General features: G+C 44.4%; 1 protein-coding gene across 2 annotated transcripts in view; it reads left to right on the top strand.

The window, feature by feature from the left end:
* The window catches only part of foxp4 (forkhead box P4), a 98,762-nt gene that overhangs the window by 34,278 nt on the left and 45,626 nt on the right, over positions 1–18,858 (top strand). For both annotated transcript variants that reach the window (XM_056393721.1, XM_056393712.1), the window contains exons 2-3: positions 393–572; positions 18,171–18,260. In XM_056393721.1, the coding sequence (XP_056249696.1) occupies positions 402–572; positions 18,171–18,260 (261 nt within the window). In that variant the 5' untranslated portion in view covers positions 393–401. The remainder of the gene's footprint in view (positions 1–392; positions 573–18,170; positions 18,261–18,858) is intronic.

Genomic DNA, 18,858 nt, shown 5'->3' with positions numbered 1-18,858 from the left:
GAGAAATGTGTGTGTTATTTAACTATATAGCAGAGTATTAACTGCCTTGTCAGTTTAGATTTGCTGCACGTCTGATCCAAATCTATGGATACGCTCCTAGGCTCACATTTACATGCATACAAAAAAGTGTCTGCTTCAGGTGTTGCTTTGTGGCCACTTGTGCATGTTTGTGTGTAGCTGGTTCATGACCAAAAGCCCTTTTCACAAAGTACACATGCACGCACACATGCACACAATTCACGTCTCTATCTCAGTGTGTGTTTACTTTACTTTCCTGCCTTGTTTGTTCACTCAGATGGGAGCAGGCTTTCTGCTCAAACTGCCCAGGTCACTTTTGTTCAATCACTGTGTTGTCTTGCCCCCACTCCCTCCTCCCACCTCTCTGCTCGCAGGTGCCAGTGATGATGGTGGAATCAGCCTCTGAGACCATTCGAACGACGCCGTCCAACCAGAACGGAGTCAGCAGCCTCAGCAGCCAATCAGATGGAGGGGGAGGTAGAGAGGGCGGGTCTAACGGAGACACCAACGGAGAGATCAGTCCAGTCGACTTACTGCACCTGCAGCAACAACAGGTGTGTGCGTGTGTGTGTGTGTGTGTGTGTGTGTGTGTGTGTGTGTGTGTGTGTGTGTGTGTGTGTGTGTGTGTGTGTGTGTGTGTGTGTGTGTGTGTGTGTGTGTGTGTGTGTGTGTGTGTGTGTGTGTGTGTGTGTGTGTGTGTAGGGCACATGTCATGCATGCATTTGTTTACCTGTGCTTTTAAGACTTGTTTTGCAACACCTCCTTCTTGTGCAACTTGTTCACACAGTCTATATGATACATTGTCTAGAACAGCACGTACACACCAGGCTGTTACATAATGTACAGATGTGACAACATGTAGTCAGCCACACTCTGGTAATTGTCAGCCTTGCATGTGCAAACGGTGAAAAGCTCTGACAGGTTGGCTCGTCGGTGCTTTAATTATCCACCGCTCATAATGTGCCAGCTAACTCCACAGGGAAAAAGTTTGCCATAATAATTCACACACACGTAGTTCCCACTGATACATTATTACACATCACTGGCTGGGGAAAAAAAAAACTGGAAGATGTACCTGCCGTTTAAGCTCTGCCTAGGTGAGAGAAGCCATTATGACCTGTTGTATGGGATCATACATATACTGAGATATTCTCAAAACAGCATGCACACACTCCACGTAGGATTCAGATGCTCGATGAGTGTGTGTATGTCACAATTGTGGAGAGAGAAGTCTTTCTGTTTTATTTTTTCAATGATCCATCAAGTAGTGTTTGTGTGTGTTTGACACGTCAGCATGTAGTGTCTCCAGTAATGCTATTTATCTTGCCTCCTGTGCGTCAGTTCCCCCTCCAAACACACACCCCCATCCCCTCATACACACACACACACACACACACACACACACACACACACACAGACACACACACAGACACACACTCACACTGGCCACTGTGTCAAATGGAATTTCCAAACTTCCCGGAACGTCTTGGATGAAATTCTACATTTTTATTTCTCATTCCCCCAAAAATCCACATAGCTCTTCTCTGATTGCTCTCTGAAGGACCCTGGCCTTCGCACATATATACACACACACACACACACACACACACACACACACACACACACACACACAAATGTTTTTTCAACCAGAAGTCTCTACATTAGTCATTTGTCCATAACCGCACAAGAATGTCTGCAGAGTTTTGTCATCTAATGATGGAAACTCACTGATTCATGTTTTTCAGTCACTGATGTGGCGTTTGCTGCAATTGATGAAGAGATTAGGAGAGAAGAAATTCTCTTGTTTATGCTCTGGCACTATGAACATGTGGGCAATATTTATTTTATCTCTCTTGTTCTGTGTGTGTGTGTGTGTGTGTGTGTGTGTGTGTGTGTGTGTGTGTTAGTGTTTGTATATGTGTGTGTATGTCATGTCCGCCCATCACAGAGGGTCAGTGTGAGTTCTGGGCTCACCGACACCAGCTGAGTTTCTAGTTGAGGAAACCCAGAGGGAAAAAAAATCAGGGTTTCCTCCCTGCTGCTAAAATTATTCCCCCTAATTATAATGATGGAGCCTTAGGTGAATGAAGAACACTCAAGGCCCTTCACTCCTGTCCTGCTCTCCCTCCTCCTTCCCCTGACTGCATCCTCACCCTGCTTCCTCAGCAACCTTCAGCCGAGGACACACACACACACACACACACACACACACACACGGCCGTGCACAAATGCACACATATAAACACTAAACCTGTAGCTCATACAAAGCAGGTCTTTATTCTCTTGGACGTGTCTCTGCTCTCTATGTTTTTGCACCTGTGTGTGTGTACATGTGTGTGTGTGTGTGCGCATGCTGGTATTTCCTCTCTTGAGCGGGTTACCAACCACAAACATACCTCCCTCTCTCTTTCCATCTTTTTCTCTTCCTCTCTCTCACTGTACTTTTTTTCCTTCTATCCGCTGTGGACCATGAAAGACAAGCAAGACCTTTCCTCCAGATCCCAACCCTACCTCACAAAAACTGTTACATCCACACATATAGCAATAAATACGCGGCCATCTATTGTAGTAATTCCCTACTTAAAGCTTTCGGTTAAACTCAGTTTGCACAGATTAAAAAGATTTGACTTCTGCACCTTGTTCTTTGTGTAAAGTAAAGGCTCGATTTATGTATTTCAGTCATTTTGTGGATGTAAATTTTCCAGCAGTTTACGATGCATAAGAATCATCATGATATCTCTTGTTCCCACAGCTAACACACACACACACACACACACACACACACACACACACACACACACACACACACACACACACAGAGACAGAGACAGAGACAGACACAGAAATGAAGAGCATAAACTACATATGCCTGAAATTTGTAAGAGCTTGTCACAACCAGGGTGTCCGACTGTGAATGACTATTATCATATTTTGTTGTTTTGTATTTTTGTGTGTCCCTGTCAGACTTTGATTGCCCTCATACACCTCTCTTCCCCCAACCCCCCAATCCTCTTCCCTCCCCCTCCCTCACCCCCTGGCTGGATCAGATGGGGGTTCTGTGCCAGTGAGCACTGTTGAGTGGCTGCTCTGATACCACAGCCAGCTGATTTTGTTTTTTTTTCTCATCCACCTCTTTTATCTCACTCTTCCGTCTATCTGCATTTTTTATCTGAAATTCAAGTCCTTGAAAAAGTAGTAAAATACATTAAATTTATTAGAGGAGAAGTGTAATTCCCTCGGTTTGTGTTGCATGTCCATTTGTAAGTTCAAACCGAACAGAGTTTGAAACAGAATATGGAAAACATTATTCAATTTTATATTATTAGATATAGATTAGGTCTAGAATTTTTTTTAAATCACATCTACCTCATATACACAAACTGTTCCTTAAAAATGTATTTCCTGTTTCTCACACTGACCAACTTTAGTTTTGGAACCTAACATCTTCAGTTGACTTTTTCATCCCTGGTTCCATCACACTTCCTGATTTAATCGAGTTTTGGCTAGGTGGCCATAGAGGCAGTATTTTTTAGCCCATCACTCATAAAATCAATACTGTCTGACACAGACAGTCCCCTGTAGCAACACTGGTTACCTGACAACATTGTATAAGAACCTGCTTTCTTGCTTCAACCTGAAAGTCTCGGATATACCTCCTCCTCCTCCTCCTCTTGCTCCTTTCTCCTCCACGGTTGAGTCTCTCACCTGAAGGTGTAGTGCAGACTAGTGTTGGTGCTTAAACACCATGCCAGTGCGCACTGGAGCAGAAAAGACACACACTTGCAGACACACACACACACACACACACACACACACACACACACACACACACACACACACACACACACACACACAACACACACACACACACACACACACACACACAGAACTCCTGACAGCGCGGTGTTGTAGGAACACAAAGCCGTCTTTTCCTTGGGCCCCTTGGGAACCTGAGAGAAATCACAGCCATCTCCAGCCGTCAGATCCCTCCACTGGCCTCTCGCTGTCTCACTCTCTCTGTGTCTCCATCTTTCTCTGACTCTTTTTATAGATAGATAGATAGATAGATAGATACATAGATAGATAGATAGATAGATAGATAGATAGATAGATAGATAGATAGATAGCGGAGCATCACTGGTAGATGCTAGCTGGTCAGTGGCCACAATGGGGGAGTAGGTGAGTGGAGAGGAGGGATTGGGGATGTGGGACATATAGCCAGAGGGAATGTAGGTAAAAGGAGGGGTAAAGAGGCAGCACATTGGGGGGAGGAGGGCATTGGAGGGCTGGAGAGTAGGAATAGGGGGATGAGGGAGGGGTGTAACGCTGAGACGTGTCAGAAAAGGGCGCCTGGGCCTCCCTGTGGAATGTGGCCTGTCTGCCTCCCCAGAAAGAACAGAGCTGGAGAGAGGGAAGAGAGAGAGAAGAAAGGGAAGAGGGGGCGAAGACCAGTTCTGCCCCATCATCGAGGGGAGAGAGGAGGGAGGGAGGGGAGGGAAAACAAAGAGCGGAGTTATAGGGTGAGAGGAAGGAGAGGTGGAAAAGTGAGAGTGCAGCGTAGAGTGTATGGCACTTTGTTGAGGTGCTGGGCACGGGTGTAGACATGAAATGATGCATAGCAGAGGAGAAATGTAAGCAGGATAAATCCTAACAAACCTCAAAGTGTGTGTGTGTATGTGTGTGTGTGTGTGGCTGGGTGGAGGGTGCTCTGACGAGAACCAGGTGTCTTCAATTCTTGCCTTTTCCTTACGTCCCTCATCCCTTTTTTTTTTTTTTTTTTTTTTTTTAACAGATGTGAGTCCATACTTTAAGCACCGTCACTCCCCTCTCGCCTCTGTTCTCACCCATTCCTGTCTCCTCCTTTTCCCTCGCCATCAATTAATCGCCTCTGGTGTTCCAGCAGCTACAGTAGTAGCGGCTGGTGATGACGGGCGGAGAAGAGGGGAAAGTAGGAGGGAGGAGAAAGAAAGAGAGACTGTGACAAAAAGGTGCCATTTCCTCTTAGGAGTGCCACTTGTCGGTCGACTAAACCATCCACTGAGGGTTTTTTCCGCTTTCTCGTTCTCTCTGTCTTTTTCTCTCTCTTGCCTTTAACTCACTCTTACGTGCAAATAGAAAGTGAGAGGCAGATTGTAGCGGTGGTCTCCCTTCCCCGAGGGTTTAAAGGGAACATTGGTGGAGAAAAAGGCAGTCTTAGAAATTGGTTTGGAGCTTCGATCCCCACTCCCATTTGTCATGTTCTATTTTTTCCTCAACGCTTCCCTTTTTTGCTCTCTCACATGCACACAAACACACACACACACACACACACACACATACTGACAATCTTTGTTTCTCTTCGTCTCTCATACACACACACACACACACAGGCAGTTATACACATGCACCAAGCTGATGTGAGTTAATGAAGGGTGTAATTAAGGAGCCACAGTGATGACTGGAGATTGGGGGAAGCCGATACAGATCTCAGATATACACAAACACTGATGATAGATAGCTGTTTTGTGTGTATGCACATGTGCAAGAGTGTGAGTTTGGGTTCGATGCCGGGAGTGCTTTGCGGACAGATGTGTGAGATAGGTGTGTGTGTGTTAATAGACGATGAGAGATGCTGGACGATTCAGATAACGTACGGCTTCCTGTTAGCTTGGCTAGACTGAGTAATTATGGCCTATATGGATGGAAGTGGGGAGGTTTTTGAGACATATGTGACTCTACAGCTTCGGCTGCCAGGCCGTTGCTAAATTATGGGAGGTGAATGTTGGTCACTCGGACAGTTATGTCCTGTTTGACCTCCAGCTATCCACTAGAGTTCACTTTCAGGTCAGCAGTGCAGAGGAGACGAAGGTGAAGGGGAGGCCGGAGGAGAGGAGGAGGTGGTAAAGGAAAAAAAAAAGACATTTTCAGACTAATTTTCTGGTGTGTTAGTGCAGTGGGATTTAATTTAATAACATTATGCTTGAGTTTTGTGCATCTGCATGACAGGTTGTATTCCATGTGCGTCTGTGTCACTTTCCTGTCTGTCTGTATGTCTGTTTGCATGCATAACCCATGTGTGTGTGTGTGTGTGTGTGTGTGTTGTGTGTGTGTGTGTGTGTGTGTGTGTGTGTGGTGTGTGTGTGTGTGTGTGTGTGTGTGTGTGTGTGTGTGTGTGTGTGTGTGTGTGTGTGTGTGTGTGTGTGTGTGTGTATGTGTCCGTCTGTCGTGTGTGCGGGCCAGTAAATCAGTCCCAGACCTCTCTCCGAGTGCTGTCACCTCCTAAAAGCTTTCCCTAGGTCTGGGCCTGGCCTTCCTCTTTATGTCTGAGGTCAGTGTAGTTCACAGGTCACCAGAGGTCATGCTGAGACAGAGGAGGGGCAAGTTGGGTTGCCTAGCATTACAGAACACCCACTGCTGTTACCGTGGCGATACAAAGAGACCTATAGAACACCAACTTCCTCTGAGAGTCTTAAAAGCACCAGCAGCTCCCTGTATCTATCTTTTTTGACTTTTACTTCTCTTTTTCTCGTCTTGTCAGTCTTTCTATATTTGAATCTGTTTGTAGTGATTGATTAACACTCTTACCTGGTATTACGCACACAACGCTACAAACACACCTGGACGTACCAACCTTATGATCGGTAAAATGTTTCACATGACTACCCTTCCTCATATTCATCATTCAGTCACTTTTTCACACATTGAGTCCTAATTCTGAGATGCTGAGATGTTGTATTTATGAGCGCCCATAAAATTTTTTTTACTGCTTTTTCCAGCCAGGCCATTGAGTGTTGGAGAATCCACTGAGTGAGAGTTGGAGAGCAGATTTTTGTTCTCACTATTGATGTCCTTTCAAATCCTTCCTTTTGTATTCCTCCACTCTATGACCTCCGTATACACGATAATTCTCTAAATACAGCATAATGTTCTTGAGGCACAAACATGGTTTGACACGTTTCTGAAATCACAGCTAATAGATATGGTATCATTTTTAACATCTAGTCGACTAAAAATGTGAAATCTACATATCTATCAACAGTGTTGTGCATTAATGAGTTGAACTGAACGAATCAGTTTACAAATGATGAACGTGAACGTGAGCCGCCCACGTTTTACGACAGTTTTAGCTCACGTTTTGCAGTAGTTTTACGGCAGGCCGCGTAACCTTCTCCCTAGACGCGGCCCAGCTTGGCTGGTGCTGGCGGTACAGAGGGTACAGACGCATCTACTACTGCAAAAGCCAGTTTGTTCGAGCATTTGAAGCAGTTTTATGAACAAACAATTGAAGACTCAGACAGATTATATTTATATACAGATTTTAAATGTGACTAATGTCTTTGATTCTTCAATAGTATACAATAATTGAAAAAGAATATCGGCCTGTATTTATTTAAAAGAAATGGAACAAATGAATGTGAACTAGTTCATTTTCATCTGTATGAACTGAACTTTGAACTAGTTCTTTTTAAGTGTGTACTGCCACAACACTGCCTATCAATAAGGTTTATTGTCTAAGTTGTTCCACAGCAGAATGCTAGAAGGCTACAAGTCTTGTGGATAAAGAGGAGACGGACAGTAGACATGGTCCACCAGGCCAAATCAGCCAGCATGGACACAGTCACGGTTGGTTGACGCAACCAGCCAAGAGGCTCAGAGACAAGAATAGACAGATACCAGCAGAAGGAGAAGGACGTGTGTGTGTGTGTGTATGTGTGTGCGTGCATGCGTGCGTGCGTGTGTGTGTGTGTCCTGCTTCTGTTGTGGAGACTGAGTTATATACACACATATCCCTAGGCACCTGAAAGGGTTAGGTTGGGTTTGGTTGCCATGGGAGTGTTTGGAAGCACTTAGACTGACTGTGCTGTCAGGTAAATAACACACACATGTACACACACACACGCACACACACGCACACACACACACACATGAGCCGGGACGGACACTCTTCATGGAGAAGTTTTCTGAGGGTGAAAAAGTCGATTGTTGACTCTCACTCTTCAGAGGGTATCGCCACGGTGACCGAGCCCTTTTTTTTTTTTTAAAAGGTCATAGGTCAGCGAGCAAAGCTGCATGACCTCATTACTATTACTGGTCATGACACTGAGATGTGAGTCTGTGTCTATATGTGTGTGTGTGTGCCTGTTCTCATTGTTGACCGTCTACTGCTTTCTCTGTCAAAAAGCAACAGCCATAATTGGTTTTAATTGACAGCTGCTCTGATGCACAGTTTCATAGTTCATTAGGGGAGAGGCACTCAGCATTAGTTTACAACTACCCCGCCCACACAGGTCACACAAAAGCCTCATATCTTGGTCCTTGTCGCCTCTCTTTTCTCAAAGTCCCTACTTCTTCATTCCCTCACTCCGGACTAACAGAAAGAGACAGACACCGAGTGGGGAACGAGAGATAGTAAAGAGTAAAGACAAAATGTGCAATGCTTACAAGGCTGCTAGGCAAGTAGTTACCCTGGAAACAGTCGAGAGCCCGGGATGCACACAATGAACACACACATATACACACCACGCACACAATAGCAGCAGAGGCCTAAAGTGTTGCTAATTAGCTAGTCTGTGCTGGTTCTTTGTGTGAGCCATTTTAAAGGAGAGATTAGAGTCAACAGGGAGGAGGAGAGGAATGTAGCTCCTCTCTCTCTCGTTCTTTCGCTGGCTTTCTTCTCCAGCTCTGAGACTGTGCGTGACGGCGTTTTTCTACCTGATTGACAGGATTGCGTTTGTTGTCTTGTTAGTGAAGTTTTCCATAACTCAGACCATGTGAAAGTATTTAGTACAGTGAAACTACATTTGAGGTAAAGTACTGTAGCACTTGGAGTTATGAGATAAATCTTAAAAATTGACATCAGCAAATAATAAACTTGTTTTTCTTGCTCTCTTTTATTCAATTTAAGTAACATAACAATGTGTTAATGAAAATTTAATCTCTCCCCACTTTTTTAAAACGTAGATGCCAAAAATGCTGCAGTAAAATTATGCCTATTCAAGGATAGTTTTCCTAATGGGAAAAAAAAAGTATTTTATATGAACACTTACTCACTGTTTTCATTGCTTCATAATTCATTGCTTCATTGCTTCATAATTAATACCAGAAAGGTTCTATTATGTAAACTACTCATTGGTAGTGACAATGAAGGTAAAAAAAAATTTGTGTGCGCATGACTGCATCCAGTATGGAAGGTCAAAGCTGAACCATGCTGCAAAATCGCCTTATCATAGTAAAGTTTGGGTAATAGAATTGTGTTTACTTTTGTTAGCACTTCCAAATTAATTGGTTTAGTTAATACGGATAAACTGCAGACTGGCAGCTAAAAACCTGTGTGATTGTTCCAGCTGTTTTCTAGCACAATCACCCCTTTGCTGAATCTCTAAATATTAATCTTTAGTAAGACAAGATAAAGTCTTAAATAAAGTCTTAGTGACAGAATCAAATCAATAAAAGTAAGATCCTTGTCAAAAAAAAAGTTTAACAAGAGGAGAGAAAGAATAGAAAATTGTACTGGGCTTGGAGTTATTTTAAATTGAAAAATGTGCCTGTTAACATCTGGATGGATTGATCCTCTAACTAAATCACATAGTCTAGCGCACGTACACTCACACACTTCCCCATTTTCCTTTTATAGAACACACCCCAGCACTTCTTCTCATTTGGGGAAGTTAAAGGTTTTGCGCTTGTTTAGAAGCTTAACTTCTTCGTACAGCAGCCAGCCTTTGTTGTGCTTGCCCACTTCCGGTGTTTGTGTGCGTGCGTGTGTGTGGTAAGGGTGGGTGTGAGGGTGTGTCCATCTCCGTCTCCACAGCCACAACCAGGTGTGAAAACCCTCTGAACCAAAAACATGAAAGAGTTTTATTTCCATCGAAGCGGGCAGGCAGACTAATACTTTTGCAGGCCGCTGAGTAGGAACGCGTTTTTCTGTTTAACCAACAGGCGTCTTTATGTGTGTATGTCTGTGTATGCATGTGCACATGGCAGACAGTCTCTGTTTGTGTATGTATGTGTTTTCCCTCTGTCTCCTGTGCTGAGTCTTGGCAGTGTCTTGCATGTGTTATTAGTTTGATTTTTTTTTTTTTTTTTGGGTTATTAATAATAACAGTTAAACGGTTTCCATATGTGAGGCCTGGTTGCCAGGCTAGTGCTATCCTCATCATGGGCTAGCCGCGCACAGTCTCCCCTCTCAGGAGTTGCTCTTGTTGGGCAGGAGAAGCAGCTTAAACCCTGGAGGTCACCCAACTAAGACCTAACACCTAAGTGGCCTTGTCTTCCCAGGAGCATGACCAAACTACTTAACTGTCTTACCTTATACAAGATGAGGGCTAAATATTACAAGGTACGCTGTGTGTGTGTCTGTGTGTGTGTGTGTGTGTGTGAGTGCGTGTTTTCCGCTGTGAGTGAGACCTTCCTCTCTTGCCAAACGAGCTGTGTTGAAAACCACAGGGAAACTGCATATGTGTATATAATGTATGACGTGTATTTGTGTGTGTGTGTGTGTGTGTGTGTGTGTGTGAGCGTGAGCGAGGAAACTGCTGTAGAGCTATTTGCCATCAATTAGCCGCCTGGACTGAGATGAGGCCTACAGTACAGAGGGAGCTGCTTTTATATTCTCAGGAAAAGAGTTCCTCTCCTAATTGTCTATCTCTCGATGCCCTTTTCCTTTCACTTAACAGAGAAAAGCTGACATCTCCTTAGGAAGATTTTTTTCTGTGTGTGTGTGTGTGTGTGTGTGTGTGTGTGTGTGCGCGCGCGCGCACGCACGCGCACATGATGATGAATTGTGTCATGATATAGAGCAGTCCTGGGTATTCAGTCAGCTCCTTTTTATGGCCGTGCGTATACCCCTGTGAATCAATAGAAACATTAGATGAGTGTAGGGACATAGTTGAAGGGGAGAGGTTTTCTCGTTTCACAAAACAGTTTTGAACTGAAGAGAACCATCTGGAAAACGGCAGGGTCCCCGGAGTTTAGAACAGGTCCCTTTTGTGAAAAATAGGATGTGAAAAAAAAAAAAATCTAAAATCAGCCAGGGTTTTCAAACATTACGGCATATTTTGAAGTTCTTTTGGAGTTTGTGAGTTTTTATGGCGTTGGCTCTTGAACGCGGTCTTTCCTCTCTTTAATGGTCAGTCTGGGCCCAGACAAGCTTGCTTCAGCCGTTTTAAAACCTCAGCTCTCGAACGGTGCCTTTATATTGCGGAAACATTACATTAAATAGCTGAACGGGATTGCGGCTGGCTGGTATTTCTGAAGGTGTCCCAGATAGTTCCAGCTCGACGGCGGCCTAAACAGATTGAGGTATTCAGTGCCGCTCTCAAAGCTCATATATTGGTGGACAACTGGTTTGAAGTCCACGTTGCTATGAGCGAAAACAAATGGCAGGAAAGCTGGTGAAGGGAGGCCGGAAAGACCTGATTAATACCAGAAAAAGAGAAGGCGTACGTGAGGAAGAGTTGGAGGAAAGGGGCGAACTCTTGGCAGCGCATAGTTTATTTGTAACCCACCATGAAATTGAACGGCTTTAGCAGGCTTTGCTTTAGGCTGCCCCTTACCCCTATATGTTTACCCCCTGGAAACCCCTGATCTGTCCTAAATATATATACTACTCCCTGCTTCCCTTCCCCCTTTGATCTATAGTAAATCTGCATCAAACTTTAAAGAGTTACAATATGATGTGAAATCAGTGCATTTTGGCAAATTAGCTCTTCCATTGTTGCATCCACCATAAACAAATTAAGAATTTTTTTTTTTTTACAATAGTACTGTTAGTGCTGATGTTTCTCCAGTTATATTAAAACCACATTTTCTTATTTCTTATTTATTCTTATTTCTAAAAATAAACAGATGTTGCTACCTGTTCAGCAGACCTCTCTCCTGTCTCCTTTGCATGCTACAGAGCAACTTACATTTTTGCCCAAACATAATCCTGCAAATTTCCCAATAAATTTAACGTCTGGAGGAAAATATGAGCATCATTGAAATCAGCTGCTGCAGTGTTACGTTGGGATAAAAACTTTCAGACTTTGGCCTTGATGGTGCATGATTAACAACCACAACAAGTTACGAGACTGTCAATCTCCTCAGCTTTTCCCAGTAACTACACAAAACCGTATAAGGTAGATACTGATTTTTATTATTTAAAATGCTACGTGCTACAAATCTATTATAACCATCCCTTAAATGTTTAGGTTTTAATTGTAAATGCAGCGTTACCTTTACCCGCTCCCACAGCTGCTGTCACGGTAGTGAGTGTTTGTTTGACAGTAAAGGGAAGGCGAGGGTCCTCTCATAAGGCCAACAGCTGCATTCACAAAGTTTGCTTTCCATTGGTAGGCCTGGACAATCTATTTTAGGCCTCCGTCTAACCCATATCTCCTCTCAGAATTTACTGTGGTGAAAAAGGGTATGGGTAACAGATTTCTTGAGAGGGGAGAGGGGAGGGGGCAGGGCACAAGACAGACAGAATACTTGGATAGATGCCAGCCAAACTTTTGTGAGTTATACATTATATGGAGAGGCGTAGTGAGGGCAAGAGACAGATCGGGTGATGTAGACGGAGAGAAAGAAAGTAGGAGTGATCTGGGAAAGCACTCTGGTTTTTGTGGTGACTGACAGTGATGCATTTGATACATGAGATTCCACCGCGGGTGTAACCAAGCCTTCATTCAAAAATGCCCCAAAGTCACCTCTTCAGTAATCTGACTTTGTGCACAGTGTGTGTGTGTGTGTGTGTGTGTGTGTGTGTGTGTGTGTGTGTGTGTGTGTGTGTGTGTGTGTGTGTGTGTGTATATATGTGTGTGGGTGTAAATACTGGGCCAGCCTCTGAAGGCAGGTGAGCTGGTACAGTACTGTGTATCATCATCCTTTTAACAAATTTACATGCTTTGTAGATTGTGTTACATCTGTTCAGTCTTGTTTCATCTTCGTCTCTGATCATGATTCCCCCTGAGTATCCAGAGAAAGAGAGGGAATCAAAGATGACAGATTTAGAGGAGGAAAAACTAGAGAGTAGAAAATACCGAGCCAAGAGGAGAGAGTGAATTAAAGTCGTAGGTGGGAGGCTTTATTGGAGTTTCAAGGTGTTTTTTGGTGCCGAAGTGAAGAGGCGCAGTGCACATGGATACAAGGGATCATCGAGGTGACCCGTGAGGATGGCAGCATCGATGCAGCTTTAGCTCGGCTTTCGGCTTCAATGACAACCCTCAAGAAAGGAGATATAGGGGAAAAGGGAAGTAAGAGTAAAAAAAAAAAAAAAAAAAAAGAAGAGGATCCACCGCTCCTTTCTGCACCCGGTTTCTCCCACTGATCCAAAATCAGAGAGCATGCAGGCTTGTAGAGAAGCAGCAGGGTGTGACAAGCTCTGTTCTACGTCTTCACCTTGTATCTATCTACCCGTCTCTCCATCTATCGTTCTCTCAAGGGGAAGAAAAGGGATAGAGGAGTGGAGATGCAGTGCATTACAAGCGTCTCTTCCCAGGCTGCTGAGCTTGTAAGGCAGACAGGGGATACTTGTTTGGCACAGTAGAGATGTGAAACATCTGAATCACTTGCTTAGTCTAGCCTGGTTTAGCTCTGCCGTGGACAGATGAAAACATGAGCCTCTCACTCACCCTTACTTTGTGCTCCTTTCTTTTTTTCTTTTGCACTCTCTTCTTCTTGGTCTAAGAGTGAAGAAATCTGATACCACCTGCCTCCCCCTTGCCCTTCCTAACTCCTTACCCTCCTCCTCTTCCTCCTCCTCCTTCTCCCCCAAGGACAGCCCACTGTCTGCCCCGGGGGCTGTTTATCTATGGGGGGAGGTGGGGAGGAGAGGGTAGAAGGGGGACGGGTTTGTTTCGTTTCGGCCGTCAACAATGGACCTCAGTCAGTGCTGACGGATTACTCCAACATATGGTACCCACCTGTCTCTCTTTCTCTCTCTCTCTCCCTCTCCTTCTCTCTCTCTCTCTCTCTCTCTGTCTTCCCCCTCCTCCCCCTTCCCCCTCCGTCTGTTTAGATTTCTTTGCTTATTCCTGCGTTCTCTCTCCCTGTCTCACCCAAACACACTGGGCGGATTAGAGGCCAGATTCATCACACACGCAGACCTGTTTGCTTTAGCAACCTGAGCCAAGCACAGGCACACACACACACACACACACACACACACACACACACACACACACACACACACACACAGACACACACACATGCATTCACGTACATCTATCTAAGGAGGCCTAGCCTTGTTACATGTTGGTTGTTACTTTTTTTCCTCATCTGAGATTCAACTCGTAACTTGACATCTCAGCCATGGTAGGTGTGCACATACAGACACACTCACATACCCACCGCAAGATCATAATACACACGCAGCAAAATTAAATTTCTATCCATTTCTTCTAATGGATTCTCTAACTGCCCCATCAACCCTCCCTCCTTACAAAGAAACATAGTTGTCAGCCATTTTTCGGGAAACCTGTTAAGGAGAGAAAGTAGCATTACGGTACGTGTGTGTGTGAGTGTGTGTGTGTGTGTGTGTGTGTGTGTGTGTGTGTGTGTGTGACCCTGCTGAATTAAAAAATGCACTGTTATTAAAGGCTGTGTCAGAGGCGATGATTTACAGAGGGGAGCGATGACAAGTCAGAAGAACTCACACACTGAACTGACACACACACACCACACACACACACACACAAACTCACACTGTGCTCTCAGGCCTCCAAGCTGAGCAGTGACCTCCTCACCCCTCCTTCCCCTTCCTCCTCCTCCTCCCTCCCTCTCTCACTCTAATAAAACCTGTCTGACACCACTGATGTGTGTATATGTGTGTGTGGGTGTGTGTGTGTGCGCGCGTGTGTGTGTGTGTGTGCGCTCCGCGGCAGCACAAAGACTCTGTTGTTGGGCCTCCCTCTTAGGCCTCCCTCATATTTTCTTTAAAGGTGCAGTGCGCCCCCAAGAATGCCACAGGGGGAGCAGGGAGTTGGGGTTGGGGAAGTCTAGGTGGAGCTGGTGTGTGTGTGTGTGTGTGTGTATAAAGGTGGGTGAGTGAGTGTAGGGGGGGCATTCTTTACAATGCTACAGCTAACCCAGGTCACAGAGAAAAAAGCAAGAAGTGAATGTGAAGAGGAGAAATGAAAAGGAAGGGTCAAAGAAGAGGAGTGCTTCTTGACAAAGTAGATATGAGAGAGTTTGGCTCCAGTTGGTGCCTTCTCTCTCTCTCTCTTCTCTCTCTCTCTCTCTCTCTCGCTCTCTCTTTCCCTTCATTTAGAGCAGTGAGGTAACATCACTCCATTTTCTTGTAGACAATCTAATACAGTATATAAGAAAATAAAAGAGGAGGTGAGGGAGATGAATATGTTTCCTGAGCTGAGTCCATTATCTTCTATACTGGAACAACCAATGGTGTATTATCACTCTTATACCGTGGTGAAAACCACGGTATAAGAGCTGTGTTTGAGGGTGATAATTTCCTTTTCATTTTTTCATTATTGTTAACTGACTTTCAGTAGAATTGTGTCCCGATGATATGATTAAGTTTTACAAATATTTGATGCCAGAAATATTGTAAGTAAATTAGATTGAGGTTTACATGAAAAACAAGGGTATGCCGTGGCAATGCATAACAGTGGGACACAATTCACTCCACTGAACATCACTTTATAAAATAAAGAGATTGCAATTTTTCTATATGTATCGTAGATGCAAAAACTCTTATTAACGTTGCCCAGTCCTCAGCTGCTCTGAATTCCAGTTTTAATGGACACCTGTCAGCCAGCACTGAACAGTTTTCTCTTGTGGTTATGGGACAATATTTAGAAATATCATCTTTACAATAGCTAATTTGCAATAGTTTTGCCTCTTACCTGTGTGGCACATTTGAATAATCCGGTATCACAATGCAGACGTTGTTTAAATATCTAGAGAATCACATGCTTCATTAGTAGTTCTTGTCTCCCTCGTATACACACACACATCCATGAATACAGGCATAGGAGAGGAGACAGGCATCACCTCTGCTTGGTTGTAGCGTTTATGAAAGCCATAAATGGCTCTTTAATATAGTGGTAATCAGGGTGGTAATTTGGGTGGAATTGTCCCTTATTGTTGCCAGACATGCCTCCTCAACTCCTGCCAACACACACGCATGCACACACACACACACACACACGGACAAACACACACTCTCACTCTTGGGCAGACAGGGTGTTCAAGGAGTAATTCACACCACATGCCAACAAACTGGGCGGTTGTGTTTTTTTTTTTTTTTTGTGTTTCTATGTGTGTGTACGTATGTCTGTTCCTGCTTTAATGCTGAGGTCAAACCAGTAAATGGGAGGGGGTTCCCAAGATTTTTGTTAAAGCGTTAAAATACATGTGTGTGTACGTATGCGTGTGTGTTTGTATAGGCACATCCACAGCCACGTCTGTGTGTGTGTGTGTGTGTGTGTGTGTGTGTGTGTGTGTGTGTGTGTGTGTGTGTGTGTGTGTTTTAATTGCGGTCTCAGCAAAAGTAGCAAGTGTGCTCTCGATACAGATGGTTTTCATCACTCTGACTGCACAGAGAACTTCTCTCTTTTTCTGTCTCCCTCTAATCTCCCCACTCTGTTTTTGTAATTAAACATTACTTAATGTACCCGAGCTTCTAATTTGACAAATCATTAAATATGTGACAATTTACAGTAAGTGCGTGTCTGCACTATTTCACAGTGTTACAGTTTTCACAAGTTGTGAAATGATGCAAAGCTACAGGAGAGAAAAAAAAACTGATTTCTCATACTGCATGGTTGAGTAAGAGCTTCCATGGTAAAGAACATCCTTCATTCTGGCCGTTAATTTGCGGTGTGCTCACACACACACACACACACACACACACACACACACACACGCATGCACGTACACACACACACAAACACACACACACATACACACACACAGACTTTCATAAATCAATATTTACTAAGGAACCTTTCCCCTTTTGAGTCAGAGGAAGCAAATGTGCATCCTGCTGTCTCCCCTCTCACACCCCTCTGTCATGAGGTTGTGCTTGCGTGTGTGTATCTGGTGTGTGTGTGTGTGTGTGTGTGTGTGTGTGTGTGTGTGTGTGTGTTACAAGCTGCTCTGCACTTACAGTAAGCGCGAAGCAGCTCGTGTGTTATGACATGAATGTTTTCTTGTTTTGTTTTCGGAGACTTTAAGAGATTCCAACGAAAATGGCCATTCCTCAGGGGCTGATTTGTCTTGATGACAGAGAGCTTGAGTCTTTAACACAGCAACGAGAAACACAGCAAAGAATAGAGAGAAATATTATGAGACTGTGAAAGACAGTTTATAATACAATTAAGGGCGAGGAGGAAGGTAGTGGGAACAAAGGAGATGAGGAGAGACAGTGGGAGGGATAGCTGAGGTAACATTGTCGAAAGGATGAATCGGCAGCACTCAAGGGCAGAGTGAACGAATGAAGACAGAGAACTAGAGAGCGATGGTGTTACTGGCTTGAATAGACAGCACTGGAGGGCAGAAAGGAGAGAAATGGGAAGAGGAGGGGGGGCAGAGAGGTGGGCGGTGGTTAGTCACAGCTCTTTAGGGCACATCAGGGCAAATGGTTCCTTACATCACTCTGACACACGCAAACACAGAGCAACTGACACACATGAAGATATGCTGACACACTTTTGCCTCAGAGGATGTGGAAAAGCCACTTTGCACCTTCCTCCGAAAAGAGAGGAGGTGGAGGAGGAGAAGGAAAAGAGGCATGGAAGAGAGAGAGAGAAACAAAGAATGGAAAGAGGGATGGCGAGAGATTGGAGTTAAAGAAGGTTTTGAATGAGTTGGGATTCAGTCACGTAGACACACACACACACACACACACACACACACCCACAAGTGCAGATACAAATACTTGAGCATACTGTGTGTGCCAGGCGGACGTCTCAGGTTGAGGAAATCAGACCTGACAGCTTGGCAAAAGAGAGGGTGTAGAAAGTGGCCAGTATGAGAGAGTGTTTTTGTTTTTGTCTTTTATCTAAATTGAAAAAGTTTGAACGCACACATGTGCACTTCTTTTTTTTTTTTTTTTAATGTTGATGTGAAAGGTGTGTTATTTTATGAGTGTGTTGTTGTATTTAACTCCTGAAAATATTTGACTGTATGTGAATGATGAACATGTAGTCATCTCTATTTCTCACTCGTAGGCGCTCCAGGCAGCCAGACAGTTCCTCCTCCAGCAGGCCTCTGGACTCAACTCCCCTGGCAGCAACGAGGTCAAACAGAGCCCTGTGCAGGTCAGAGCGCACACACACACACACACACACACACACACACACACACACGGATACAAAACCCAAGTGTTACTTTGTCAGAATCTGTATATTATTAAGTCCCTGGCTGCTGCAGCTTCGCCTTCACCAACCTGCCACGTCAACTACAGTGTGTGATATAGGCGCATACTTTTCGCTCCCTTTCTCTTTTCTGTCTGTGTCTCTCTCTTTCTGTGAGTGCCTGTGTGGGTCATTGTTAGTGTGTGTGTGTGTGTGTGTGTGTGTGTGTGTGTGTGTGTGTGTGTGTGTGTGTGTGTGTGTGTGTGTGTGTGTGTGTGTGTGTGTGTGTGTGTGTGTTGTGTGTGTGTGTGTGTGTGTGTGTGTGTGTGTGTGTGTGTGTGTGTGTGTGTGTGTGTGAATGAGGTCTTTGTAGTGATTGGGTAGCGAGCTGTTTTCAGAGGTGAATTCCACAGTAAGCAGAGAGAGTGGGGTTAGCTGGAGTGCAGGATCCCCACTGAATGACACTTGAGGAGACACACACACACACACACACACACACACACACACACATACATTACAGCTATCAGTGTATGCTGATAAATATCACACGTGACATTACCTC

The sequence above is a fragment of the Seriola aureovittata genome, chromosome 2 (genome assembly GCF_021018895.1).
Source record: "Seriola aureovittata isolate HTS-2021-v1 ecotype China chromosome 2, ASM2101889v1, whole genome shotgun sequence".
Classification (NCBI taxonomy): Eukaryota; Metazoa; Chordata; class Actinopteri; order Carangiformes; family Carangidae; genus Seriola; species Seriola aureovittata.
This window is presented reverse-complemented; position numbering and strand designations above follow the sequence as displayed.